The sequence below is a fragment of the Lactuca serriola genome, chromosome 9, assembly GCF_051521515.1.
Source record: "Lactuca serriola cultivar US96UC23 chromosome 9, Lser_US96UC23_V15, whole genome shotgun sequence".
In the NCBI taxonomy this organism is placed as follows: Eukaryota; Viridiplantae; Streptophyta; class Magnoliopsida; order Asterales; family Asteraceae; genus Lactuca; species Lactuca serriola.
Window position 1 is genome coordinate 178,922,678 of NC_136416.1, and position 25,661 is coordinate 178,948,338.

A 25,661-nucleotide genomic window follows, 5' to 3' on the forward strand; every position below is an offset into this window, starting at 1 on the left:
ACCGACCGAACAACTTGTAACATCCATAAAATTTCATAAAAAATTAAACTTTTTCAAACCAACCGAAATCTTAATTGTTTACATTGTAGTTTCAAAACATGTTTAACATTAGATTATTTTCCAAAAATCACAAAACATAATATGAGGAGGTGCACGATCAAACCTTCGCCTTCCCATGATCATCTGAGGTACCTAAAACATAACCCAAAACTGTAAGCCCAATGCTTAGTGAGTTTCCCCAAAATACCACCACAACACATAATTATAGATATTACAACAGTAACTTGCATATAACATAATCAAACATAACTAACATACACAGGCAGTCATACAGGTCTAGCAGATCACTATAACATAACATATCCTATCTACCAGGATGTCAATCTAACAGATCACAACAACATAGCAAGCATACAATAAATCATGATAACAATCCAAAGGGTCGACATTGATGTCTTCGACCCGAGAGTACAGTGAGGATAACTTACCTCGCAAACTGAGTATAATTGATGAGGCCCGACTCCGAATCTCAGCTCTCTACACGATACTTACTTCCATCAAATGGCCAATTTCCATAAGAATTCCAAAATACCCAAAATACCCTCAAGTTCAAACTTAGTCAAAGTCAAAGTCAACGACCAAGGTTAACAATCCATGTTGACCCAACACGCCGTGCTTACTAGCAAACACGTTGTGTTTCGATAACATCCAGACGATCGGGAAAACCCCAACCAACACATCGTGTTGGCTTGCAAACACATCGTATTTGCCTGAGTTCAAGCAACTTAATACATTCAACTGTTTACTACGATTCCAGGGAATCTAAGGCTCAGATCTAGACCCAAATGCTATCAAGAAGGATAAATTTTCCAATTTTATGCTTTGGAACTACTCCAAGGGTCCCAAAACCCACCCACAAGGCTTTAAGGTTCAAAGATTTAACCAAGAAGCACTAAATCCTTGAAGTCTGAAACCCATCATTTCCAAAAATGACCTAGATTTCCTCAAATTAGCTAGGAATGTTCCCAATAATAAAGAAAATTGGGTGGATACTGAACATGGGTAAACAAGGGTTCACACCTACTTCCATGACTCTTTTGAAAGCATTGATAGAAGAGTTATACAATAAGCTAGAGCCATCCCATAAACTTAATAAGAAAGATGTTAGGTCTCATAATCATAAGTTGGATTTAAATGTACGTTATTCTTAAACTTACACTAAAACACAACATATTTGTATAACAATTTTACCATATGGATCTAGATCCAAGTCCAATAAAATGATGATTATTGATGAGGTCATAATTGGAGATAATGGTGATAATCTGATAGTTACCAATGAATACGTTCGATTTGTTAAAATAACCAAGATCCTATTGTTAACAATGTGGATGATTCTTTTGTTAACAATGTGTAATAATTAATAAATTAAAAAAATCCAAATTAATATGGTAAAAGATAAATTCATATGGATGAATAAATTAACAAATTTACTATATATATAGTTGAAAGTTGAAAAGTTTAATCAATTAAATACATTACTTAAAAAAATTTAGATTTAATATATAAAAATAATTATTTATATTGAGTCACATCCTTTATTTTTCTAATAAATTCTTCAAGAGTTCATGTTGTCATTTTATAATTTTCCAAAATGCCAGTTTAACCATAAATAATAAAATATAATATCTATGTAACTAATTATACATAACGTTTTATTTTTCAAAATATTAAACACCCAAATATATGAATAATAATTTATCTTTAAATGAAAAACAAATCACATGATAATAAAATATAAAAGCTTGTGTTATATGGATTTATATATTATCATAATTGATCATTTAAGAATACAAAAAATTTCAAATAAAAATCCAAATCATCAACTAATTAGATAAACTTGGGTTTGAGTTACAAAATAAGCATAAAACATAACAAAAATAATTTCTTCATTATAAAATTTAATAAGAAAAAATAGTTTATTATAATTTTAGGTAGAAATTTGAAGAGTTATGAGAGTTTAAACTTTCATTAGATACATAAATACATTTTTCCAAGTAGAAACCTGCAAAAATCCACTTTTATGAATATTAAGTTGTGCGAAAGTTTTGTATGAAATTATTGTGGTTTTAGGCTCTTAATATAAAATTATCTACATGTGGTAGGTCGCAAATGAATTTTTAAGTCACTTCGACTACGGAATTGTATAATTTGATTATGAATGTCAGACATTTAATAAGAATTTTCAATTCATATGAGATTTTCACGTCGCTTTTACTACGATATTATACACTTTGACTATGAATTTTGTAACACCCATAAAATTTGAGCCAAATTAAAACATTTTATCTCATTCAAAAACCATTAAGTTCATACATCTTGTTTTCAAAATAGTTTAAACATCAGAATATTCCCCAGAACCATATCACATAAATCACAAAACATGAGGAGAGGTACGATCACGCCTTCGCCTTGCCACGATCTCCAGAAGTACTTGAAACAATACACTGAACTATAAGCCCGAAAGCTTAGTGAGTTACCCCCAAAATACCAACCACAAATAAACATACTCATAACATATCACAAATAGAACATCCATGCACATCGGGTCTACTGTGTGACTGGTCCGCCCGCACCGGGCCTTCAGTCCACCTGGTCCACCCTCCGAGTCTAGCCATGTACATCGAGTCTACAGTGTGATTGGTCCACCCGCACTGGGCCTTCAATCCACCTGGTCCACTCTCCGAGCCTCGGCACGTCTAGTCCGCCCTCTTGGGGCCTTCAACCTATCCGGACCGCTCGCTGGGCCTTCGGAATATCCAGTCCGCCCTGGGTATGTTAGCCTACAACACAAAGCACGACCCGCCTCAACCCAACCCTGTCAAACAACCATGTGCACATACAACAATTAACCACATAACAAATCCTTAACCAGACAAACAGCCTAACAGATCACATAGCATATCAACAACCTAACCAGGATTCCGACCTAACCTGTCACTAGCATAACATTACCCTATATACCGGGTACCGACCTTAACTAGGTCACTAACGTAGCATTACCCTAAATACCGGGTACCGACCTTAACCAGGTCACTAACATAATACCATCCTAAATACCAGGATGCAGATTTAGCAAAGCAATAACATAACAAACAATACCCGGATTTCCATCCGATAAAGGGCCGGCCTTGGTGTCGTAGACCCTGTTGATATAGTGAGGATAACTCACCTGCAATTGTCGACTGAAGAGATAAGACCAAGCTGCTCCGACCACCGGCACGAACTTCACCACAAAACACTACCAAAGAACCAATTCCATAAATACCAGAATTACCAAAATACCCTTGGAAGTCAAACTGGTCAACTCATGGTCAAAGTCAAAGTCCTCAGTCAAAGTCAACCTTCCTGGTTGACTTTTACTCGCTGAGTTCCCATACCCAGAAACTCTCAAATCACAACTTAACTCGTCGAGTCGCCCCAAGACTCGCCGAGTCCAACGATCTCTGAGTCCCTTCCTGCCAACTCAACGAGTCACCAACCGGCTCATTAATCCAAAGCTTTAACCCAAAAGAGATTGGGTTTTGCGACCAGACTCGCCGAGTCCAAGAACAGACTCGACGAGTCCAAGGCAATCTTCAACAGACTCGCCGAGTTGTTCTTCCAACTCGCCGTGTCCATGCACATGTTCATACAACTCGTCGAGTACACCCATGTGACTCACCGAGTCTCTCCAGTTCTCAATCCATTCAGAGGATTTTCGAGCCATGCAGGGGCTCCAATCCATAGATCCACCCTTCTACAATCTAACCCTCACATATAGTTGTAAACTTTACGTGAAACCAAGGAGATATAGGCTCAAAACACACTAGGGATTGGGTTTTAGACAAAGGGGCCTCACCAACAACTCAATGACTAAAACTTTATGACATTATGGACCATCACAAGCCTAGATCTGAATTAGCAACCTCAGATCTAAGCCTCTAACTCGAAATAGCTCTTAATCATACCAAAATGCCCCAAATCTTAAATGATAATAGATCTAGATACATGAGAGCCCAAGTAAAAGATTATTACCTCCAATATATGCTCCAACTGAAGTAGATCCCGGATCTACACCACTCCTTTGCAGCAAGCCTTTAATTCCCCAAGCTCTTTACCACCAATTTCCTCTTCCAAGCTCCAATCTCCTTAATAATGAAGTCTCACACGAAGGTTAGGGTTTCTGGAACTCTCAGGGGGATTAGGAGGCTGGGAGAAGGACATAAAGTCCTTTAAATAGGGTGCAAACCCTAAGATTAGAGTTTTCTCATTCCAGCACCAACTCGTCGAGTCCAGCTTTCGACTCGGCGAGTTGGTCACTTAATTCGCGATCCAAACCCGCTCCGACTCGGCGAGTAAGCGTACCTACTCGTCGAGTCCCTTCCTTTATTTACACTTAGCTCCCTTCACTTCTTGTTCCGAACTTGGGATGTTACTAATTTCATACATTTAATAAGAATTATAATTACACTAGTGAATTGTCATTTCATTAGGGTATTGTCTGACCACTTTTACCATGAAATTATACACTTTGACAATGAATTTTAGACACTTAATACGAATTGTCATTTCATCAAGGAATTGCTATGTCACTTTGAATACAAAATTGTACACTTTAACTACAAATTTCATACATTTAATAAGAATTGTAATTTCAATAGGGAATTGCCATTTAATAATACCATATTCTTTTGCTATAAATGTGGTTCATTAAACTCATTTTGCAATCATCTTTCTTTCAGCTAATTTAAGTTATATCAACATATTTGAAAATGAGTTCATTAGATGGATTTCACTAACAAATTTGTAATGACTAGGATCTTTTATACATATAATCTATGAGAAATCTTAGAGTTTTTCTTACAATGCGCCACCACTGCTCCACCAGACAACCTCAGATAATCGACCTTTTTATGGCCGGTCTGGGTTACAGTTGAAACGAATCAAACCCTTCTTGGGGCACTCCCTGCTCATGTGGCCTGATTGGCCACAACCATAACATACTGAGCCTGCTACCTGATAGGCTCCGCTGTGCCACTTGCCGCACTTGGCACAAAGGCCCCGACCCTGCTGGCCTATGCTTGGAGGATCGGATGTCTTAGGCTTCTTGGCCTGACCCACTGCCGTCTGAACCTGCTCCGACTTCCGCTTTGTCCGGAGCTCCAACTCTATTTCCCACTTATGGGCTTTTTCATTAATGTTATTCAGGGTCTTGCATCCTAAAAAGCTCACAAACTCCCGAATATCATCCCTCAGCATAGCATAATATCTTGTCTTCCTCATATCCTCATCCACAGCATACTGTGGAACCAGCAATTCCCTCTCTCTGAACTTGACGGTAATCTCCGCCACAGACTCCATAATCTGGTGAAGGTCCTGGAACTCCCTCATCAGCTGTTGCACCTCAATGGCTGGTGCAAAATCCCGATCAAACCTCCGCATAAAATCCTCCCATGTCATCACTATCACACCCACCATCCTAACCTCATGACTAATCTCCTCCCACCAGCCTCGTGCCAGATCCATAAGCATACAGGACGCGAATCCCACTTTTGCCGCCTCGGGGCAAAAGCTTGTGTGCTGAGCATTCTCCATGTCAGCAATCCAACGACGACTAGCGATGGGGTCCTTAACCCCAAATAACTCAGGCGCTCTACATGCCTTGAACTCCCAAAATGAGGGAGTTCGAGTCCTAATCTGACCCATAGGGATCTCGGCTTGGAAAAACCTGAACCGCTCCTCCATAATCTTCATGACCCTTTCCTTGACGGTACCGAAAATCACCGGGGTAGCGTCAAGGATACCGCGAGTAACCTCGACTGTGATAAGCTGAAGCAGCCTCTCATTAATCGACTCTGTCCTAGAGCCTGGACCCGATCCTGAACCCGATCCCGAACCTGAACCTCCTCGCGTAGCCATTACCATCCTCAACTGAAAATACAACATATAAATCAATTGATAAGTAAGTTCAAAGGGATTCCTCCCCACCGGACTCCTTAGAACTTCCAGGTCTATCCTTGTCTCGGGTACAAAACCTGTGCTTTTAGTAGTACGGGTCCAATACTACCTTCCACACCTACATGTACCTTCCCCCAAGGCCATACCTGATACCTATAATTCACCCAAGCATAGATAAAACATGACCTACAAAACACAACACATACGCATATCCTAGACTCTTCTAGGATTTCTCAATCCTCACAAAACCAGAAACCTTAATCAACATCGCAAGTTGCCTTATGCATGCAAGTTATACATAAATAGAATCACATAGACTGTCAAATAAATTTTCTACCTTAAGACCACAACCAAACAAGGAACAGGAAATTCGGCAGAATCCATCATTCTAGGCCTATGCAATCCTAAACATATACAACTTTGAAAACATACACTTTGCAAATAACAAAGTCAACATCAATTCTAAGCATTATATTCATAGCATTGAATTCTCCTAGGCTACAAGGTATCACACAAATCAGACAATTTTCATAACTCCTGAAGGTATCTTTAGCCCTATTCTAGCATGTATTTCACATATTAACATACTAGTTGCAATTCATAAACATGGTTAAATTTTGGGAAACACTTACTTGAACTTGGCCGATTGCGCGCATTGCACTCCCCCTTTGTACTTAAGAAAACGTTTTTCAGAAATGATTAACTTTTGTTTCTTTTAAAAATGGTTACCATTTCCTCAGTTGGAGTTCCGACACACCCGAGAGTGTGCCCCAATCCTTCAAACCAAGGCTCTGATACTAACTTGTAACAACCCAAAAATCCAGATAAAATTTTTCATTTTTAAAATAGTAATTACAACCATAATTTGTTTCTAAAAAATCCATTACATCATAACATGTCAAAATATAAGAGTATTAATATCAATAAATGCGAAAAATGGTGGATAGTAAATGTTGCACCATCAAGTCGGGCCCTTCCCCTTAGTACCGGAAGTACCTGAAAACACCCAGATAAATTGTAAGCAAAAGCTTAGTGAACTCCCAAAATATCACATAACATACAACCACATAATACCATGCAACATATATATAGTTACCATGGGCTACCCCCATGGTCTTTACCTGAAATGCCATTGGCTCCCTCCATGGTCTGACATCAAAGTGCCATGGGCTACCCCCATGGTCTGATATCAAAGTGCCATAAGCTACTCCCATGGTCTTCATGCATGTGCCATGGGCTACCCCCGAGGTCTTTAGACAAATAAATACATGACAATTGTCAATCCACATGTCAAATAAGGGTCGACATTGGGGCCTTCGACCGATTGATATATTAGGAAGACTCACCTCAAACTGCTGATAAAAATATTTTCCGGATACCGGTCCAAAAATATCACACTGAATATACCCAAGTTAACCTAATTAGGATTAAGTCACAAACTCAAAGCATAGTCCAAAACACTAAGTCCAAACTTCTCCAATAAGGCCCAAAAGTTTTTCTTCTTTAATGGGCCTAACATCCTAGGTCCAAAACAATAATCGACCATAAGGCCCAAAAGGCCCAACCATGCCACTTATGGTCCAACAACAAGTTCGAAGGCCCAAATACTCTAATAGATCTAGGCCGAATGCTAAGTAGGGCCCAAATGGCTCAAAAGCCCAACGAAAGCCAAAAACCCACTAGAAATGTACGCCCAACATACATCATCAGTACACTTAGCGTACTGGGTTCTTTGGCGGTACGCACAACGTACAAATTAGTATGCCTAGTGTACAAGCTGCTTTGCACAAAAAAACCATTAAGTGCTTAATTTATGAAGCCACTTCGTCCAATTCCAGATCTTGGTCATTTTAAATGTCCAACGACATAAAGTTGGCAACTTTATGCCTTTGCATGCCATATGGGAACCCAACACCTCATTTTATCCATTAAGACTCCCTTTAAGATCTTAAACTCATGCATGGTGCCATAACAACCATCAAGTTAGCATTTTTATGCTTCTAACATGCCAAAGGAACTTAGATCTAACATTTATAACCTCTGGAGTTGCTTAAACTCACAAAAGAGGATCCATGGACCAAAATTGGACTTATTACCAAACCCTATTTCAAGCTAGCAAAAGGATAAGCAAGGTCTGTACTTTTTACCTCCAAAAGCTCATCAAGATGTTCTAGATGCAGGATCTAGAAGCTCTCCTACATCCAAGACTTGCTCACCTCCTCATTCTTCTTGCAAACATACCAAAAAAGGTTACTTTTGGCACCTTCAAGCTCAAGGATCACTCTCAAAGGTAACTAGGTTTTAGGGACGATTAAAAGCAGTGGAGGCTGGTAAGGAAAAGGGTCCAAGATCATAAATGAGCTTAAATAAGGCTCAAGTCCGAGAATTAGGGTTTTAACCTTTGGCCTCGTACGCCCCGCGTACAAACCTCAGCTACCTGATGCACACACTTATGTATGCTAAGCGTATATACATGTACGCCCGACATACGAAGGGTCATCTATTGCCAACTTTAAATACATCAATGGCTTAAAATGAAATACATGGATTTGGATTTTACAAGACGCGTTCATTAAATTTCATGCCACATCGTGGGCATCCATGCCCACATCGTGGATGTGGGTCTGCTCTAAAACCTTATTTTGATTCCTTAAGTCTTGGCTAACCTTCTTCGGGAAATGGGTGTTATAAAAGCTCTACGTATTGTGTAGAGCTAGAGTACGTAGCGCGTAGTTTAATGGAAGTTTACCTTGGCTTTTTGACTCGTGGACTTTTGGTCAACTGTTAGGGTAGGTCTCGGGAAGGGCAAAATGGTATTTTGAAGTTAGAAGAGTTAGTCTTAGTCTAAGGACTTGTCGGTTTGAATTTTTTACCTTGGTTTTGACTTAAGGATGTTTTGGTGAATTGATAGTGTAAGGAGTTCGAGGATCAATAGCTTTAGCTCGTGTTTTCTCTTTGATAGCTGATTGAGGTGAGTTTTCCTTACTATACCCATGGGTCGAAGGCACCAAGGTCGACCCACTAGGTTGTATGATGTATCTTGGTATATACGATGTTGTTATACTATAATGATCTGTAGATCTGCCTGATTATATGTTGTTGGGTATATGTTTATCTGTTGCATATGTCGACATAGTGCGGTTGGGCTGAGGCAATACTACTTTGTGTGGGAGCCAACAAACCCAGGCGCAACCCAAACATAAGTTGGGGGCCGGGAGGGCATTCCAGACTTATGTTGTGGGCTCGGGATCAATCCAGGCATAAGTTGAGGGAGGGGAGGGCAATCCAGACTGATGTTGTGGGCTCATAGGGGTAATCCACTCTGATGACTGTGGACCCGAGGGTAATCCATCACGATGGTTGTGGGCCCAATATGCATGTTGTTATATGTTTGTGTGTGGGGTACTTTAGGGGAAATCGCTAAGCTTTGACTTACAATTTTGATTTTATGATTTCAGGTACATCAGAGGACTAGGCAAAGCGAATGTGTGATTGTGCACAACATCCTGGATTTTTATCTAACTTATGATTTTGGGATACTTTGATTCATGATTTTGGTTTTTTAGAAACTATGTTTTGTGTAATTTATGGATTTTGGAATGGTTTAAAAAATTGTCATGATTTTAGGGATGTTACAATATCCACTTAATGTGGCCTCTAACAAACAATCATTTAAGAAAAATAAAAAAATTCAGCTCAAACATCACATACTAGGGTCAAGGATTCAATGACAAGGACGAACTAGAAAAAAAGTCCTTACACCCTAATGTGTAAACGAATTAAATTATATAAACTAAAGTTTTTTTAATACGACAGTAAACTTTATAGCAATAGACATAGCAAAATCATAGTATTTTAATGAGTAATAACATATCATAACAACTAACACGATGACCCATAAAGCTCTCTTTTGGTGCGTGGTGGGCCACTCGTTTAGCATGAATCTGGACTATCACTTTGGGTCTAGGTTGTAATATATATATATATATATATATATATATATATATATATATATATATATATATATATATAAAGGTCATGTATAGATATTCACTTTGTCCCCCTTCAAAACTGGCCATGTCACAAATCATCATAAGTTGGAGTTAAAGAAAGACGACCTCTTGATATCCAAATACCAAATGTGATATTTCCATGGATATCATTGTTACATAGAACACAATGAAAAAAAAATCAACTCAAACAGAGTTTGTATGCACAATTTATTGATGATCAAAGTTGAATGTTTTTTTCACCGAATACCTTAGTCCTTACTAGTTAAATTAATATGACTTTCCAAAATCCAAATTAAAAATGTGTTATATCTATGGATAGACATCGTTAAAAAAACACAATGAAACAACGAAATCCAAATTAAAAGTATGCTATATCTATGGTAGATATTGTTATAGCAAACACAATAAAAAAAATTCAACTGAAACGGACTTCAAAGTTATGATTATGAAGCTTCTTTGGAAAAAATTGGATAATCGCCTACGAAACGAAAATTATTATTATTATTATTATTTTTTTTGCGTTAAAAATAACCTTGGAAAAAATAGCTATATTTTAAATAAAAATTTATTTAAACTTTATATATAGGCAATCAGCCAATCACAGTACCCAACCACCAGTCTTTTTTGCTGTCTCTCCCCTTTCTCGCTCTCCGTGTTCACCATGTTCAAAACCACTCTGCGTACCGCCTTCGCTGCCATTTTCTTTCTACTAACGCTTCTGATCTCTCAAGCTCACGACAATGGAGAAGGAACTCGAAGAAGAAGTAGAAGTAGACAATCAAACGAGTGCAATTTGTTCAAAGGAAGCTGGATTATGGATCCATCGTACCCGATTTATAACGGATCTGAATGCCCCTTCGTAGACTCCGGATTGAACTGTCAGAAGAACGGAAGAGACGACACGATGTACCTCAAGTTCAGATGGCAACCTCATCGTTGTGCTCTTGCGAGGTTAGTAGCTTTTTCAATAATGTAGGGGATCTGTTTGTGGTTTTAGTTTATGAGCTCAAGAACAAATTGTTTTCTAGAAATTTCGAATGCTGAATTGCTGAAATAAATGAATAATCTGTTGCTGGATCAATTTATCCTTGTTTCAGACTTTCAGTTCATTCTATCAACGTTTCAAACAAATGGATTCCAATCATAGCTGCTAATTTTTACTCTGGATTTCATTATAGTTTTCCCTAGGAAAAATTGCAAATAACTTTTAGTATTTTACAAATGGAAATGTACAGTTTCAGTGGCAAAAGGTTTTTGAGGAGAAATAGAGGCAAGAAAATCATGTTTGTGGGCGACTCACTGAGTTCAAACCAGTGGCAATCACTCGCATGCATGCTTTTCCACTCGGTTCCTTCCACTAAGCATACTTTCACGCGTGAAGGACCACTCTCAAATCTTTCATTCCCAGTAAGTTAATGATATAAATATTGTGTTTATTACTTGAGTCGCGTTGTCTTTTTAATTGTATTAAAATTAAAAATTTCAACCTTCATTGTTTTGCAAATTTGAAGTTTTATTTTGTGTTTGTTGAAGGAATATGGAGTTTCGGTTATGTACTTGAAAAACGGGTTTCTTGTAGACCTTGTGGTGGAGAAAGAGAGCCGAGTTCTAAAATTGGACTCGATAAGTAGAGGAGGGAAATGGGAGGGAGTAGATGTTTTGATCTTCAATAGCTATCATTGGTGGACACACAGCGGATCCCTTCAAACGTGTGTCATTCATATTCTTTCTCTGTTAAATCGTTCTTTCTTTGTTTAAGTAAAAATGGAAAAGTATCAACTTATTTGAATCATATGATTTGATTTTTTGGGTGTAGATGGGATTACTACCAAGTCGGGGAAGAGATATACAAAAACATGGGACGAATGGAAGCTTACAAGATCGCTTTGACCACATGGGCGAAATGGGTTGACTCGAACATTAATCCTAACAAGACCCGAGTCTTTTTTCAAGGGATCTCTGCCATTCACGATGAGTAAGCTAAAAATAATTTGATTTAATCAGACTGTATTTGTTACACAAGACAAAATTGGATTGGACTGGACATGACAAAACAAACTTCCTAGAGCTATTTTTGATGACAAAAATATAGACATTCACGTCTTTTCTCGAACTAAAGATTAAAAAGTAAAGACATTGTCCCATTAACATCGGTTTGTCCACATTTTTATAATATTGTCAGATCAGTCACAGTCCAAGTCAACGTACTGCATTTTTAGGGTTTTGGTTGTAACTTGTTTTGTTGCTTTTGTTCGAATTATTAATCGACTTTTATGTGAATAGGGGCAAAGATTGGAATGAGCCAAACGTCCGGAGTTGTGAAGGGCAAACCCTACCTATTCATGGACTTCATTTTCCCGGGAAAAGATACCCGGGGCAACACGTTGTGAAGGGCGTTTTGGTCAAAATGAAAAATCCGGCTTATTTATTGGATATAACGCTTCTTACTCAACTAAGAAAAGATGGTCATCCGTCCATATACGGTGATGAAGGTCGGGATTGTAGCCATTGGTGCCTAGCAGGGGTTCCCGATACTTGGAATCAAATTTTGTACAATATTTTGCTCAAAAAATAATCTTTTTTGCATTTAATTAGAAGGTAAGTTCAACATTTAATTTGCAAAAAAAAAAGACATGGAATCTAGGTTTGTTTTTGTATCCTTTTGTCTCTTATCGGCAAATCTATGGGCTTTTGTGCTTGATGCGGATGATCGGGTCCTTCGTACACCTTAAGATGAGTAAACAAATCTCGTCCAAGCTACAAAATAAGTATAACAAATTTAAGAAAAAGGAAAGCAAAATATGAAAATTGGAAGGGTGATTTTGGAAAATATTGTTTTCCTGTTTGATTACTACATACCAAAAAACTACTCAAATCAAACAAAAAGTTTGTGAACTTACCCTTCCTTTAGGAAGCATCCCACGAACAGCATGCTCAATAATCCTTTCAGGAATCCTTTGTTGAAGTTGATCAAAAGTTTCCACTGTCATTCCACCTGGTCTTCCTGAATGCCTCCTGTAAAGTTTCTGTAGCCTCTTTTTACCCGAAACAGCAACTTTCTCAGCATTCACCTAATATTTACAAATTATGCTCATAGTTGATTACAATAGATTGTTATAAAAGATGAAGTAGAGGAATGTATACCACAATTACAAATGCTCCCATGTCTACACTAGGAGTATAGGTTGGAAGATTCTTCCCACGTATGTGAACTGCTATAGCTGATGCCATTCTTCCAAGAATTTTATCAGTTGCATCAACAACATACCATGTCTTTTCTGTGTTCACATGGTCTTCAGCTTTAGGGTACCATGTTTTGTTCCATACATCCTGTCCACAAACGATAGAAGAATGTTACAGATTCTATATACAGATTTCAATCAGACTTCATCATCCAATATACAGAAGTTTGAATCCAGATTCTATGAAGCTCAAACACATTCTACTTTTTGATGTATAACTAGGAACTGTAAAAGTGTAAGGCTATGCAACATTCTTCCATTGATAACAAGTCAACTGATAGAGTAGTTACATGATTGAGTATTAATTTGATAAATCGATCTGTAATTTTTGAAAGCGAGTCTTCGTTTTCATTTTTCGAACAATTAACCTAAATTAGGCATCGAAGATCGCCGTAGGGCACAATTACGGAGTAATGTCTGCACAATTGTGCTAAACAAATGTTTACGAAATTAAGAGCAAATACTCAAACATGTAGTCAAGCAATGCACTAACATTCGCTCTAATTTCGCTCGACAACAGAGAATTCGCCGGAAAACGACGAGAAAAGGGAGATTAAAAGGAGTACCGGTCCTTTGAAATCGGAATCGGTGAACATCCAACGCTGCTCAACAGGTGCAAGTGTTCGTTGTTGAACTTTCTGTTCTTCGCAGCGAATCTGAAAGTTCCGACTGGTTCGAGCTCCGATGATGTGCTTTGGGGAGGAGGCTGATGCTGCCATTGTTGAAAACCCGAAGAGAACTGGAGACCTGTTGTTCTGTGAGGCTCCGAACATCACAGACGATGAGGTTGCATACGCCATCGCCATTTGCTGTTAGTTTTCTCCGACCTCTGTCACCACCGTCTTCAATCTTCCTTCTTCAGGGAAGTAGGAGTAGGATAAGGTTTAGTGCAGGAAGCTCAGTTCCTAGAAATGCTTTTATCGGACAGTTGTAGATATTTTCATTTCCACCCCTAGTTTATTTTATGATACACACAAACTCCCCTGAGATTGGAGATTGAAAATTGGTAAAAAGGGGTTACAATGTCTTAAACTTAAAGCCTAATATTTTCCACACTCCATGGCTCCACTAAGAATTGATTATTGTTTGATATAAGATATTCTAATTTTTTTATGAATATAAGCTTTATTAATTAAAAATAAAGACAAATAACTTTAAAAATAATATGAAATATGTTAAAAATAAATGAAGGTGATGTATACATGCTCTTACATGACGGTGTCTAGCGAACCCGATTATGACCTGGAAACCCATTTATGACTTGTGAACACGATTATGACTCACGAACATGCGTACTCGTATAATTGAATGGGTTGTCTCTATGTTTGACAAATACGAGTTAGTGTTGAACCATATGACATGTTTAAGTATACGGGTTGTGTTCTTGTTATGTTTTCGGACCCGACATCCCGAACACAACTCAATTTCCATCCCTAATTAAAAGTCACTTTATTTTTGGTGCTCTTTTTCTTGTCCTCACCACTTTTTCAATAGACCACCTCTTTTTGTCAATGGTCCATTTTGCTTCAACGTTGTTTGGTAAGATTGTCAACTCGAATGGATGTGTTTATTTAAAAAAATTATCATTTTAACTTTGTGAACAATAACAAAATGATTCTCAAAACCTCACATTTACAAATTACATGTCCATATTGCTATGCCAAATCAAGTAATCTCATAAAAACCAAATTTATAAGTCTCATTAAAAAAAAGTTGAAATAATTTCCCTAATATCATGAGAATTTCACAAACAGTTTATGAAAGTCTAAAAATGGTCTAAAAAACAAAGTTGTATTTCTTTCCTAAATCCACATCTTATATATTTTCTAAATTTAAGCCCGATTTAAGGTCCTGAACAAAAGTAAATATGAGGCCTTTAAAAATAAGGGTGTCAAACGGGTAAAATTTTCGGGTTTCGAGTAGAACGGGTATTTCCTTAAGAAAATAATACCCGACCTATATTGTAATTTGGCTTTTCGGGTTTCGGGTGTTCGGGTTTGAGGTCGGGTCGGGTAATTATCGGGTATACCCGAAACTTTCTTAAATGACCCTTATTGATAACTTATTTATTTGTTTTTTTTTTTGAATTTTTACATGTTGGTTGGTTTAATAAAGAATCCGGTAGAAAAATACTCCATACAATTAACAAGTACATATAAAATAACAATACAAATCATTATAATATGTTATGTACTTTTTTAATACCATTCCGTGCGATAGTGAGAAACTGAGAATTGTGATGACGGTTCAGGACTTCAGCTTTAGCGTCGTATTCCCTTTGCAAGTTTGCGTCGACTGTCGAGTCGCCGTTCATAAGAAGGAAACGAATGGTTTGGTTTTATTTGAAGTGTGCGTAGGTGACTACATTTTATATTTGATATTATTTAAAAAATGAATTTGGGTATTCGGGTATACCCGAAAATAAATATTCATACCTAAAACCCGACCTATATTATTATCGGGTTAACCTATTACCCGAATGTTCATACCCGTTACCCGTTCTACCCGACCCATTTTACCCGAATTCGGAACAGGTCGGATGGGTAGAACGGGTTTCGGGTTTTTTTGACAGGCCTACTTAAAAATACCAAAAATTCTAATTACATAACTTAAACTAAAGTATAGTAAGGTTTAACAATTGAATTATAATAATGTATATATATAATTGAACCGAAGCATATAGGATCGTATTCCAATATTTCAAACATGTATTTGATGCTTTACTACACTCCTTTTTCGAAAACATGTCTCATCACATTAGATGAAGTTTTAGTATCTTAACCACACAAGCTTACAAGCTTTTGTACCTATGCAATTGGGGCCAAATCAGACTTCTGAACTTGAGCAACCTAACCATAAACACCATTTCATGTTGCCTTTATTAGTAAAACAAAAACAAAATCATACAGCCAATTTTGGATATCAAGATTGAATTGCGACTTATAGTCCATAAATAGATTAAAGAACAACACCTATCAAAAAAATCTTGAAATCATACCACATTCAAAAACCATTAATTGATTCACCTCTTTATACCCTTCAAATTATTAAAAGTTCAACATTTTTAGCAAGTGATCTGTTGAACATGCAACATAAATCAAGAAACCACAAACCAAAATGAACTATAAATAATTATATACCCATGAAAAAAGTTTGAAATTAAACTAACATTCAAAAAGAATCTACACATATAATGTTCATGGTGTCTCTCCCGAATTGCCTTTGCCTTCTCAACATCTTCATTATTTCTCAAAACTAACTCTAACTTGAAACACCTAAAAACTTAAGAAATGAAAAAAAAATGATTGACATAATCGAAAAATAAATTTCAATTAACTTAATTGAACATTAGAACTTTATATTTAAGAAATAGTATTTAGAACTTGTAGAACTATATAGAATTAGAAATAATAATTCCTGTCAAAAACAAATTATCAAATTAGTTGACAAAATAGAAACAAATCTAAGAATATTGAGAGAGAGAGAGAGAGAGAGAGAGAGAGAGAGAGAGAGAGAGAGAGAGAGAGAGAGAGAGAGAGAGAGAGAGAGAGAGAGAGAGAGAGAGAGAGAGAGAGAGAGTCGTGGGTTTGTTAGGCGCGTCGTTTACACCTAAACAAATAAATTTCACTCTTTCTAATATTTTATACCAAAAGGTAGCACATGGAAGCATGGTTAAATCAACAAAAACATAGCCTAAAAGGTCAATGCTCATTTGCATAATACACATATTAGTCCAAATAAAAAATTAAATATAAAGGTTCTTTCATTTACACCCAAAGTTCTAAATAACGTAAGACGTGACTTAGCGGCAATATCAAACCTCAAGTTTTTCTAAGCCTTAGCGAGCGACGTCGTTTGTAAGACGTGACTCAATGCGGGAATTTTGTAATAATTAATATTTTTATATGTATTTTCAACTATTATTCATTTTATATACATATATGAGTTAAGACGGTATTTTGGTAAAGCTTGACAGTAGGTACAAGTCTTGGAGTCATGATGCGCCATGACGAACTTTTTAGAACATTGTTTACACCTAAACAAATAAATTTTGAGTTTGTTTCTCTTCATTTTTACTATGTTCTTCCTAGCCGTGTGTGTGTGTGTGTATATATATATATATATATATATATATATATATATATATAGGGTTAGAATTAAATGTGAAGTACAAATATTGTGTGAATGCGTGACCATTTTTTATCCATTGGATTAAGTGAATGAAATGTTATGATTTGAGGGTACATGGTCTTAACATGAGAAATCGTTTACAATATAATTACACAAAATTAATTGTAGGAGTAGTTTTGTCTATTAACCTATATTTAAAAAAGGAAGATCCCTTATTTATCTCATAATTTGATGATATTTTTATTAAATATTTGTTATCTTTTTTATAAAATTAAACATGGATAATTACATCTTTTAAACACAATTCATGTCATATTACGATGAACACATTCTATTTTTATTCCTATAGAATGTGATTTTATTCAAGAGAATTTTTTAGAATTACCATTCTTAAAGAATCCACCTACATATATTATCAGGAATTATAATATGCATTAAAATAATAATCATTCTTATTGACGTCAAAAATTCTTTTAAAAATCATGTCAAACGTTACACCAAAACTCAAAAAGAACAATGTATTCTTTAAGAATATTATCATTCTCATATAATATATGCAATACGTAGTATTTTTACACAATACTCATATGCTTCAACAAAGTCGTAACAACGATAATTCTTAAAGAATATAATATATTCTTTTTACACCCAATTAGATATTACAAATTATAACAAATTCTTGAAGAATATGCGGTAAATAATTTTTTTTATATGAATTCAGAAAAAATGAGCATTTTGAAATAACACAATCTCTATTATTCAGCAAATCTTTGGACTCATAGAACCACTATGAACCACCTTCAAAGCCCTTTGGTGATGTTAGGCCGAAATCAAATTTTCTGCAAGTGTCTCCGGCTTGTTTAATATGTCTTTTGTGTTTACATTCCCCCTTAGCTTTTAAACTTCTGCACAACTTTAAAACTTCTACTGTGCTTAAGAAAAATAAAATCTATGTTTATGCATGTTTCTTGTTCTGCAATGTAACTTCATAAATTAAGTAAAAACAACCTTATAAAAACGGTTTATACATTTTTATATGCGTATTTTACAAAAGAAAAAGAATAAAAGCACATATATGTTGTGACTTGGAAGTTTATAAATATTAAAATAATCAATTGTTTGATATATTTTGATTATCTTCTTTTCTCCTAAGAACTAAATTACTCCATACTGTCAAGTAGTACTTCGTAGTCTAATTCCTTTCTTTCCAAATTGTTTCTATTGAGTGGAGGATAAGAAAAAGAAAACGAAATAAGGTTCCAAATAACGAATTTGAAAAAATAATATAATTCATAAATCTAATCGCATGAACTAATTTCAAAACCATGCTAGATAATCCTTAATCTCACCATACCAGCTAACACACTAAAATTGAAATCCAAATGATAAAGTTTAAATATAAACCTCAATATCGCAAGGACAAAATTGAATGTTTTTTACTTTCTTGGTGAAATCAAAGACGATTGAAAAAAAAAGGTTACCTGATTAAATATTTGATATCTGGTTTAAATAAAACAATCTCTGAACTTGTCAAAGCTTTTACAGTTATCACACAAATCATATCGGATGATTCAGTTTTTGAGGTCTCTAATCAAGATCTAATTGTTGGACTATGAATTCACAAGTTGATTGGATTAAACAGGATGTGATCGGAAAATTTGATGACGATGTTGAAGCTTGTGATGTTGGAGATGGTGATTGGGGGTAGAGGCGATGGTGTTGTAGGGTATGTTGTAGAGATGATGAAGGCCATGTGAAACAATATAATCGTGATCTCTGGAAATGTTCCTTAGTTACAGGTCTTATATTTTTAATATTCCTTAATTATAGAATTGTTAAATTTGGATATTATTTTCATTTATTACAATTTTGAAATTACCTTATATAAATTGATTGGACTAAAATTGGTTACACATTCACACAATATTTATGGTTTATATATGAACCTAACTCACACTCTCTCTCTCTCTCTCTCTCTCTCTCTATATATATATATATATATATATATATATATATATATATATTCTTGTAGTTAAAAAAAGATAAGATATCAAATCAATAAAAACCTACGATATATAATAATAGTATTTTCTTTTTTAAAGTTCAATGATAATCACATATAAAATAAAAACTTTATTATTAAATATGTAAAACAAAGTTTATTATTTATATGACAAAATTCAGAAAAACATAATCCTTTATCTTTCAACATTTAGCAAAAGCCCTTGCATTTTGTTTATATGTAGATAAACTTTTACATTTTTAGTTATTTTCACATTAACCCAAATATCCAGTTTAAAAAAAAGAAATTATCGATTGTTTTATGACACGACATTGATTTTTTCGTTTTTAGGTGAATGTAGAAAACAAAAATAAGCGGCGTCATCTATTGTTTAAGGTAAAATATAAGAAATAAACTATTACTCAACAACCATTACTCAAGCAAAAATAAACGATGTCGTTTTTTTTTATGTGAATCTAACAACGAACAAGATAATGACATGTCACAAAACAACCATTAACTTCTATGAAAAAAATGAATATTTAAATAAATCTGAAAAGTAACTAAAAATATAATTTTTTTTTTACATATGAATATATATTTTTTAAATATTGATAGATAAATTGTTATATTTTATTTTTGTTTGTATTTTGCCTTGTTTATATGAATAGTTATCCATTTTCTTCTTAAAACACGATAAAATTTTGATTGGATGATACAAGAATAACTCCCATAATACTATTATTTTACCCAATAAGTCAATAACTCATTAAAAATTAGTTACATTGTCCTATGACCAAATTTTATTGATTAACCCTTTTATTATTCTGTCAAAATTTGAAGGGTAGAAATGAATTTTCATCCATATTCCATGGTAGGCTTTCTTTCTAGACTCGGCAATCGTCAAATCGTCACCGCCGTTGCTTAACATCGACGGAAACCGACCCCATAAAAAATGGCGACAATTCCATTGTCAACCATTCACACGATCCTCCCACCACTACCCCCTTCACTAACCCTCCGCCGTCGCCCGTCTAACAATCTCTCATCATTTCAAAAACTCTTCAGTCCTTCCAACAAACCCCTGATTTCCACCTTCACCTCAAATCTCGTCAAACCTTCAGCAATGGACTCCATTTCTTCCACGAGAGTCCAATCGAGCGGCAGTTCTAGTGTTCCCGATCTAGGGCTCATTCAACGTGCTATTCAATTGGCTCAATCATCACCACCCACATGGCAATCTGCTATTTTCAGTAATTTTGTGATTTTTCTCGTGGGATCGCCGCTTCTGGTATCGGGATTATCTCTCTCCGGCATCGCCGCCGCCTTCTTGCTGGGTACTCTTACTTGGCGTGGGTTTGGACCATCGGGATTTCTTCTCGTCGCCACTTACTTCGTTATTGTAAGTAAAACTCAAACTTAATTTGTTCAACTCGATCAAAGTGCCCCAGCTTTATATCAATTGATAGTGGGCAATGATGTTCTGATGTTCTCTTCTCGATCAAATACACTCGATGGTTTTTTTTTTTTCATTTTACCTCTGGAGATCTGATCTTCCCAAATCCCCAATTAAGCACAAACATAGCACTTCAAGATTTTGAATTCTTATGCAATTTGCCACCCAATGAAAGCTAAAGTTTTTCTATAATACTTGTTGTCATAAGATTTGAAGTAGGTGTAAAATTATATTTTACAAAAAGAAGGCAAACTTCATACCATCTTGAGCTTTAAAAATAGTTTGTTTGACTACAAAAAAAGTCAAAATTTCTCCCTAATTCTCAATTTCCAATGAGCCAGATTTAGAATCTTGTAAATTTTCTTTTGTACTTTCTGTTTGTTTCATCCTTTCTAATGTGTTCAATTTGTGAAACAAGATGGCCCAATTAGGGGTGTTTGGATGTATGGTCCACTTAATGTCAATCACAGCACTTAAGATTTCTGATTTCTCATGCATTTTGGCACAAAAGAAAGAAAACATTTTTCTATAATGGTTCTTGACCTAAGCTTTGAAGTGGGTATCAAAATCTATCTAGAAAAAGAAGGTAGAATTCAAGTATCTTGATCTTTAAAATCAGTATCTTTGACCACAAAAAGTCAAACTATTTATGTGTGTCAACTATTTATAGTCAAAATAACCATATCAATAAGTGCTCAAAGGATGTAAATAACAACAAATCATGTGTTTTATAATCTTTAAAATCGAAGGGTACAGCAGTAACAAAAGTAAAAATAGCTCAAAAGGAAGCTCAAGGTATTGCGGAGAAGAGAAAAGGAAGAAGAGGACCCGGGAGTGTGATTGGTTCAAGTGCTGCGGGTTGTGTTTGTGCATTGCTTTCAATTTATGGAGTTGGTGGCAAAGTGTTTTCTAGGGTTTGGGAACTCGGATTTGTTGCTAGTTTTTGTACAAAGTTGAGTGACACCGTGTCTAGTGAGATCGGGAAAGCATATGGCCAAACAACGTAAGTAATTCTAGAATCTAGATATAACCGTCTAGTAAGGGTTTGAATCTCAGTAGCAGTCACAGTCACAGTGTGGGAGTTTCAGTTCCAATATGAATTGCACTGACTTTTTTGCCCACTACCAAATGGGCCCACTGTGTACCTGATTTACATCTCACATGGGAGCTCAGGGATTGCTGGAAGAATAACCTTTTTACAGATATAACATTACATATAGACTTGAATTTATTTATTTGTTTTTGTAGATATCTAGTAACAACGTTGAAGGTCGTCCCGAGGGGAACCGAAGGGGCGGTTAGTGTTGAGGGAACTGTTGCCGGGGTTTTAGCTTCGATTGTTCTTGCATTTGTCGGCTGCGTTATGGGAGAGGTACACAATGTTCTATCTTTTCACGTCTTACATTTCTTATAAGGGTGTGGTTACCTCTCCTTCCAAAACGCGTTTTAAAGTTGTGAGGTCAATAGATCCCATAAGAACTTTGCAGTTAAGTGTATTTGGGCTAGAACAGTACCACGATGGGTAGCCCCCCTTGGAAGTCCAAGCAGACAATATCTTAGTACGTGTGTCTGACACATGGAAAAGCTTTTTAGGCTTGACAAGGAGGGCAATCATGTTTTTTGCGCAAAAAATGAGTCCTTGTCCTTTTTTCTTCTTTATTCCACTTTTTTGAGTAGGACAAAATTGTACTTTTTGTCTCAATGACATCATTTAGTCATGTTTACATTTCAATGCATGTCAAACGCAGTACAAATTATTATTATTTGTACTGACGAGGCCTTAAGCCCTTAATTGATGGGATTAAATATTCTAATTATTAGGTATGTTTTATATTTTGTGATACAAGATTAAGGTTGCGGAAGCAGTCGTATGTGTGTTGGCATCACAAATTGCAAATGTTGGTGAAAGTGTGATAGGGGCTGTGCTCCAAGATAAAAAAGGATACGAATGGGTAAGCAAAAAAACGTGTTTATTTATTTATTTTTTATTTTTTCCATGCATTTGGAACATTTTTTTTTTTTTTTTAAATTTCTACAAGTCTAATTGTGCCCATGTTTTTTGTAGCTTAACAATGATGTGGTAAATGTGATCAATATATCGCTGGGAAGCATACTAGCCATCTTGATCAACCAATTTGTACTCCAAAATTGGCTTCCATAAACAACCTAGTTTAAATTCTTTCTAAGTTTGTTGTATAAATGGCTAATTTTAATGATAGTTTTATACGCTAAAATTCTTTTTTGTTTAGAATGAGTTAGTAATACATTTGGGTGCGTTGTACTTTGTATAGTGTAACCTAGTTTCAAATAGTAAACCTAGTTTCAAATTTGTTTCAGAATGAGAAACTTTCATTTACGAATTTTCTAAAGTTTCAAATTTGCTTTTACTTTAGTATTTGGATATTAACTAGTCATTTATATAAGTGTTGGGGATAAAGTTGCTTATTTCACGCATGTATATAATATCATGTGAAAATATGGTGAAGATTAATTGTAAACCAATCTTCTATTACTTTATAAATTACAAGCTCATTAATCGACTAGTTGGTTAATCCTCTTAATCATTAAGATGGTAAAATAAGGAAATTAGTAAAACACACTATTATTAAAATATTTAGAGGTTTAATTTGAAATCCCTAAGCTCGAAACATTGGTAGATGTCATTTGTGAAAATTTAGGTTGAAGGACTAAAAATGTGAAATTCAGAAAAGTTACATTTGACCTTGTTGGACTAGACGACTTAAATGTCAATTTTTATACAATATAGGGTTAATTTGAAAAGAATAAAACTATATTTCCAGACATTTGGAAACATATTGTAGCTAATATTAAAAATACACAAATAGAACATAACAAATTTGAAACTTGGTTACTATTTTATGTACTATATAACATCATATCCCTAAATTATTCATCCTTTACATCGATTTCATTACACCACCAAGTTATATTATAACTTTTACATCCACAACAACAACTTCTCAATCAATTCAATACATTTGTAACACTACACACACTACTAAACCCACAAACTTCTAGGAAAAAAAAAAAAACATTAAAACTGTCGTCTCCTTTTTAAGGTACCAGAATCAGTTTGTTGACAACCATAAAAACTTGGCATAGGCACGTAGCAAACATCCGGAACAAAAGCAGCCGCAGAGTCCATCTGGCGCTGCTGATGCTGACGTGGACGCGCTTTTTGCCAGCTAAGACCTGAAGCAGTAGGCGGTGAAGAGATTTGTGGGACCGCCCATGACGCATCCGGGACCCGCCCCAACCCGTCTTCGCCATCTGGCTCGACCTCCATGGCTCGTAGAATCGGGGACCCGTCTGACTCACTCAGCTTCCCACTATCAGCCTATTCAAATAAAGCTAAATGTAAAAAAAAAAACGTTATTTCTTGCATAATAAGTAATTCATTTTTACCTTATTTGAGCTATTGTCCAAATAGTTGAAATTCTGATTGAAATCAGTCAATGCAAGAAAGTCATCAAACTGCCATTGTTGAATATTCTCAGTAGTCACTCCTCCTCCAGTAAAAGACATCTTATTATTAGGTACAAAATCATCAACTCTTGCAGATTCAACAGGAGGCATAATTGGATCAACAGTTTTCCTTATCATTGATTGTGATTTTTCTGCTTCTGGAGCCTTGTCGCCATTAGAGTATGATGACTTTCCTGTAGATGATGATGCACCAATTTCAGGACCTTCGACACCTACTTTCACTCCTGTAAGTAGAAACCTTTGATGGGATGAAACTAAAGTGTTGACTTTATGTATAGCAATATCACATTTTCTGCATAGCAAAGCTCTGTCTTCAAGACAAAAGAAGTATCCAACTGCTTCCTGTATAATTGAATTCATTGATTGTTTCCAAGTTCATAGACGAATCATCGTTAGTAAGTTATTTCCTGAACATGTATGTAACAGGTAGAAAATTCCTAGAATGATTAGAAGTGAATAAACTGAATTACAGTTCAATCGATAAGCCAAAATGATCGATCTATCTTCCTAATTTCCAGAAGAAATTCCTATCAACAACTGGATTCTAAACATGTTGTGGCCCATACGATACAATAGCATGTGTTGTACCTAACTCGATCAAATCAAAATCGAAATCGAAATCATTAAGCAAAAACGAAAAACACAGGGAAGTAATCAAACATACCTGACAAATATCACACTTTGGCATTTGAGAAGTGGAAGTAGAAAGATGAACTCTCTGATGCTTACTAGCGAGTTTGTTAGCAGCATGTACTTTCTCATCGCAAGCCCAGCACAACGCCGCCTCATCGGCGCAACACAGCACCGTCGCCTCCGCCGCCTCACAGACGTTGCACTGAATTTTCATCGTTCGAGAATCAAATCTTGTGACAATTCACGGATCTTATCCTCTATATGAAAGTCTGAGATCTAGGAGAAGTATCTTAGGGTTTAAGAAGTAAATGGGCCAAAAAGGAAAGGAGGTGATATAGAAAGTGGGGTTTTTTTTTAAGAGAACATGTACTGTTTGTATTCAATGAATCATTAAAGTGTGTATTTAATTAATTAATTAATTTTTCAAATAATAATAAAATGGAATATAAAAATAATGATATTTGTTGCGGCGTACGAACACGCAGTGTACACTGTATAGTGTGTGTGAATAATGAGGCGACCGCTTTTTATGAAAGATAATGTATTTTTAGCTATTCAAGAAAAAAATATAAATTTTTTTGGATTTTTTTTGAAAGATAATGTGATTTTAGTTATTCAGGAAAAATATAAATACTTGTGGATTTTATGAAGATAATGTAATTTTAGTTATTCAGGAA

At 35.5% G+C, this 25,661-nt stretch overlaps 4 protein-coding genes across 4 annotated transcripts; 2 read left to right on the forward strand and 2 right to left on the reverse strand.

The window, feature by feature from the left end:
- The first annotated feature begins 10,626 nt into the window (after window positions 1-10,626).
- Window positions 10,627-12,670, forward strand: TBL42 (TRICHOME BIREFRINGENCE-LIKE 42). The gene is made up of 5 exons (XM_079018941.1): window positions 10,627-10,964; window positions 11,249-11,420; window positions 11,547-11,722; window positions 11,830-11,988; window positions 12,297-12,670. Exons 1-5 carry the CDS (start codon window positions 10,675-10,677, stop codon window positions 12,586-12,588), a joined length of 1,089 nt encoding a protein of 362 aa, XP_078875067.1. The 5' UTR covers window positions 10,627-10,674; the 3' UTR covers window positions 12,589-12,670.
- Window positions 12,572-14,159, reverse strand: EMB1473 (Ribosomal protein L13 family protein). The gene is made up of 4 exons (XM_079018942.1): window positions 13,822-14,159; window positions 13,158-13,343; window positions 12,914-13,084; window positions 12,572-12,770 (listed from the first exon to the last, which is right to left on the reverse strand). The coding sequence occupies exons 1-4, from the start codon at window positions 14,059-14,061 to the stop codon at window positions 12,654-12,656; spliced, it is 714 nt and encodes a 237-aa protein (XP_078875068.1). The 5' UTR covers window positions 14,062-14,159; the 3' UTR covers window positions 12,572-12,653.
- A 5,987-nt stretch (window positions 14,160-20,146) lies between these two features.
- On the forward strand, window positions 20,147-23,221 carry LOC145073665 (integral membrane protein (Protein of unknown function DUF92, transmembrane)). The gene is made up of 5 exons (XM_079020185.1): window positions 20,147-20,790; window positions 21,594-21,847; window positions 22,093-22,216; window positions 22,692-22,796; window positions 22,910-23,221. Exons 1-5 carry the CDS (start codon window positions 20,344-20,346, stop codon window positions 23,003-23,005), a joined length of 1,026 nt encoding a protein of 341 aa, XP_078876311.1. The 5' UTR covers window positions 20,147-20,343; the 3' UTR covers window positions 23,006-23,221.
- A 473-nt stretch (window positions 23,222-23,694) lies between these two features.
- Window positions 23,695-25,320, reverse strand: LZF1 (light-regulated zinc finger protein 1). Its single transcript, XM_079020372.1, has 3 exons — window positions 25,016-25,320; window positions 24,271-24,693; window positions 23,695-24,202 (listed from the first exon to the last, which is right to left on the reverse strand). Exons 1-3 carry the CDS (start codon window positions 25,196-25,198, stop codon window positions 23,900-23,902), a joined length of 909 nt encoding a protein of 302 aa, XP_078876498.1. The 5' UTR covers window positions 25,199-25,320; the 3' UTR covers window positions 23,695-23,899.
- Between the last annotated feature and the right edge of the window lie 341 nt (window positions 25,321-25,661).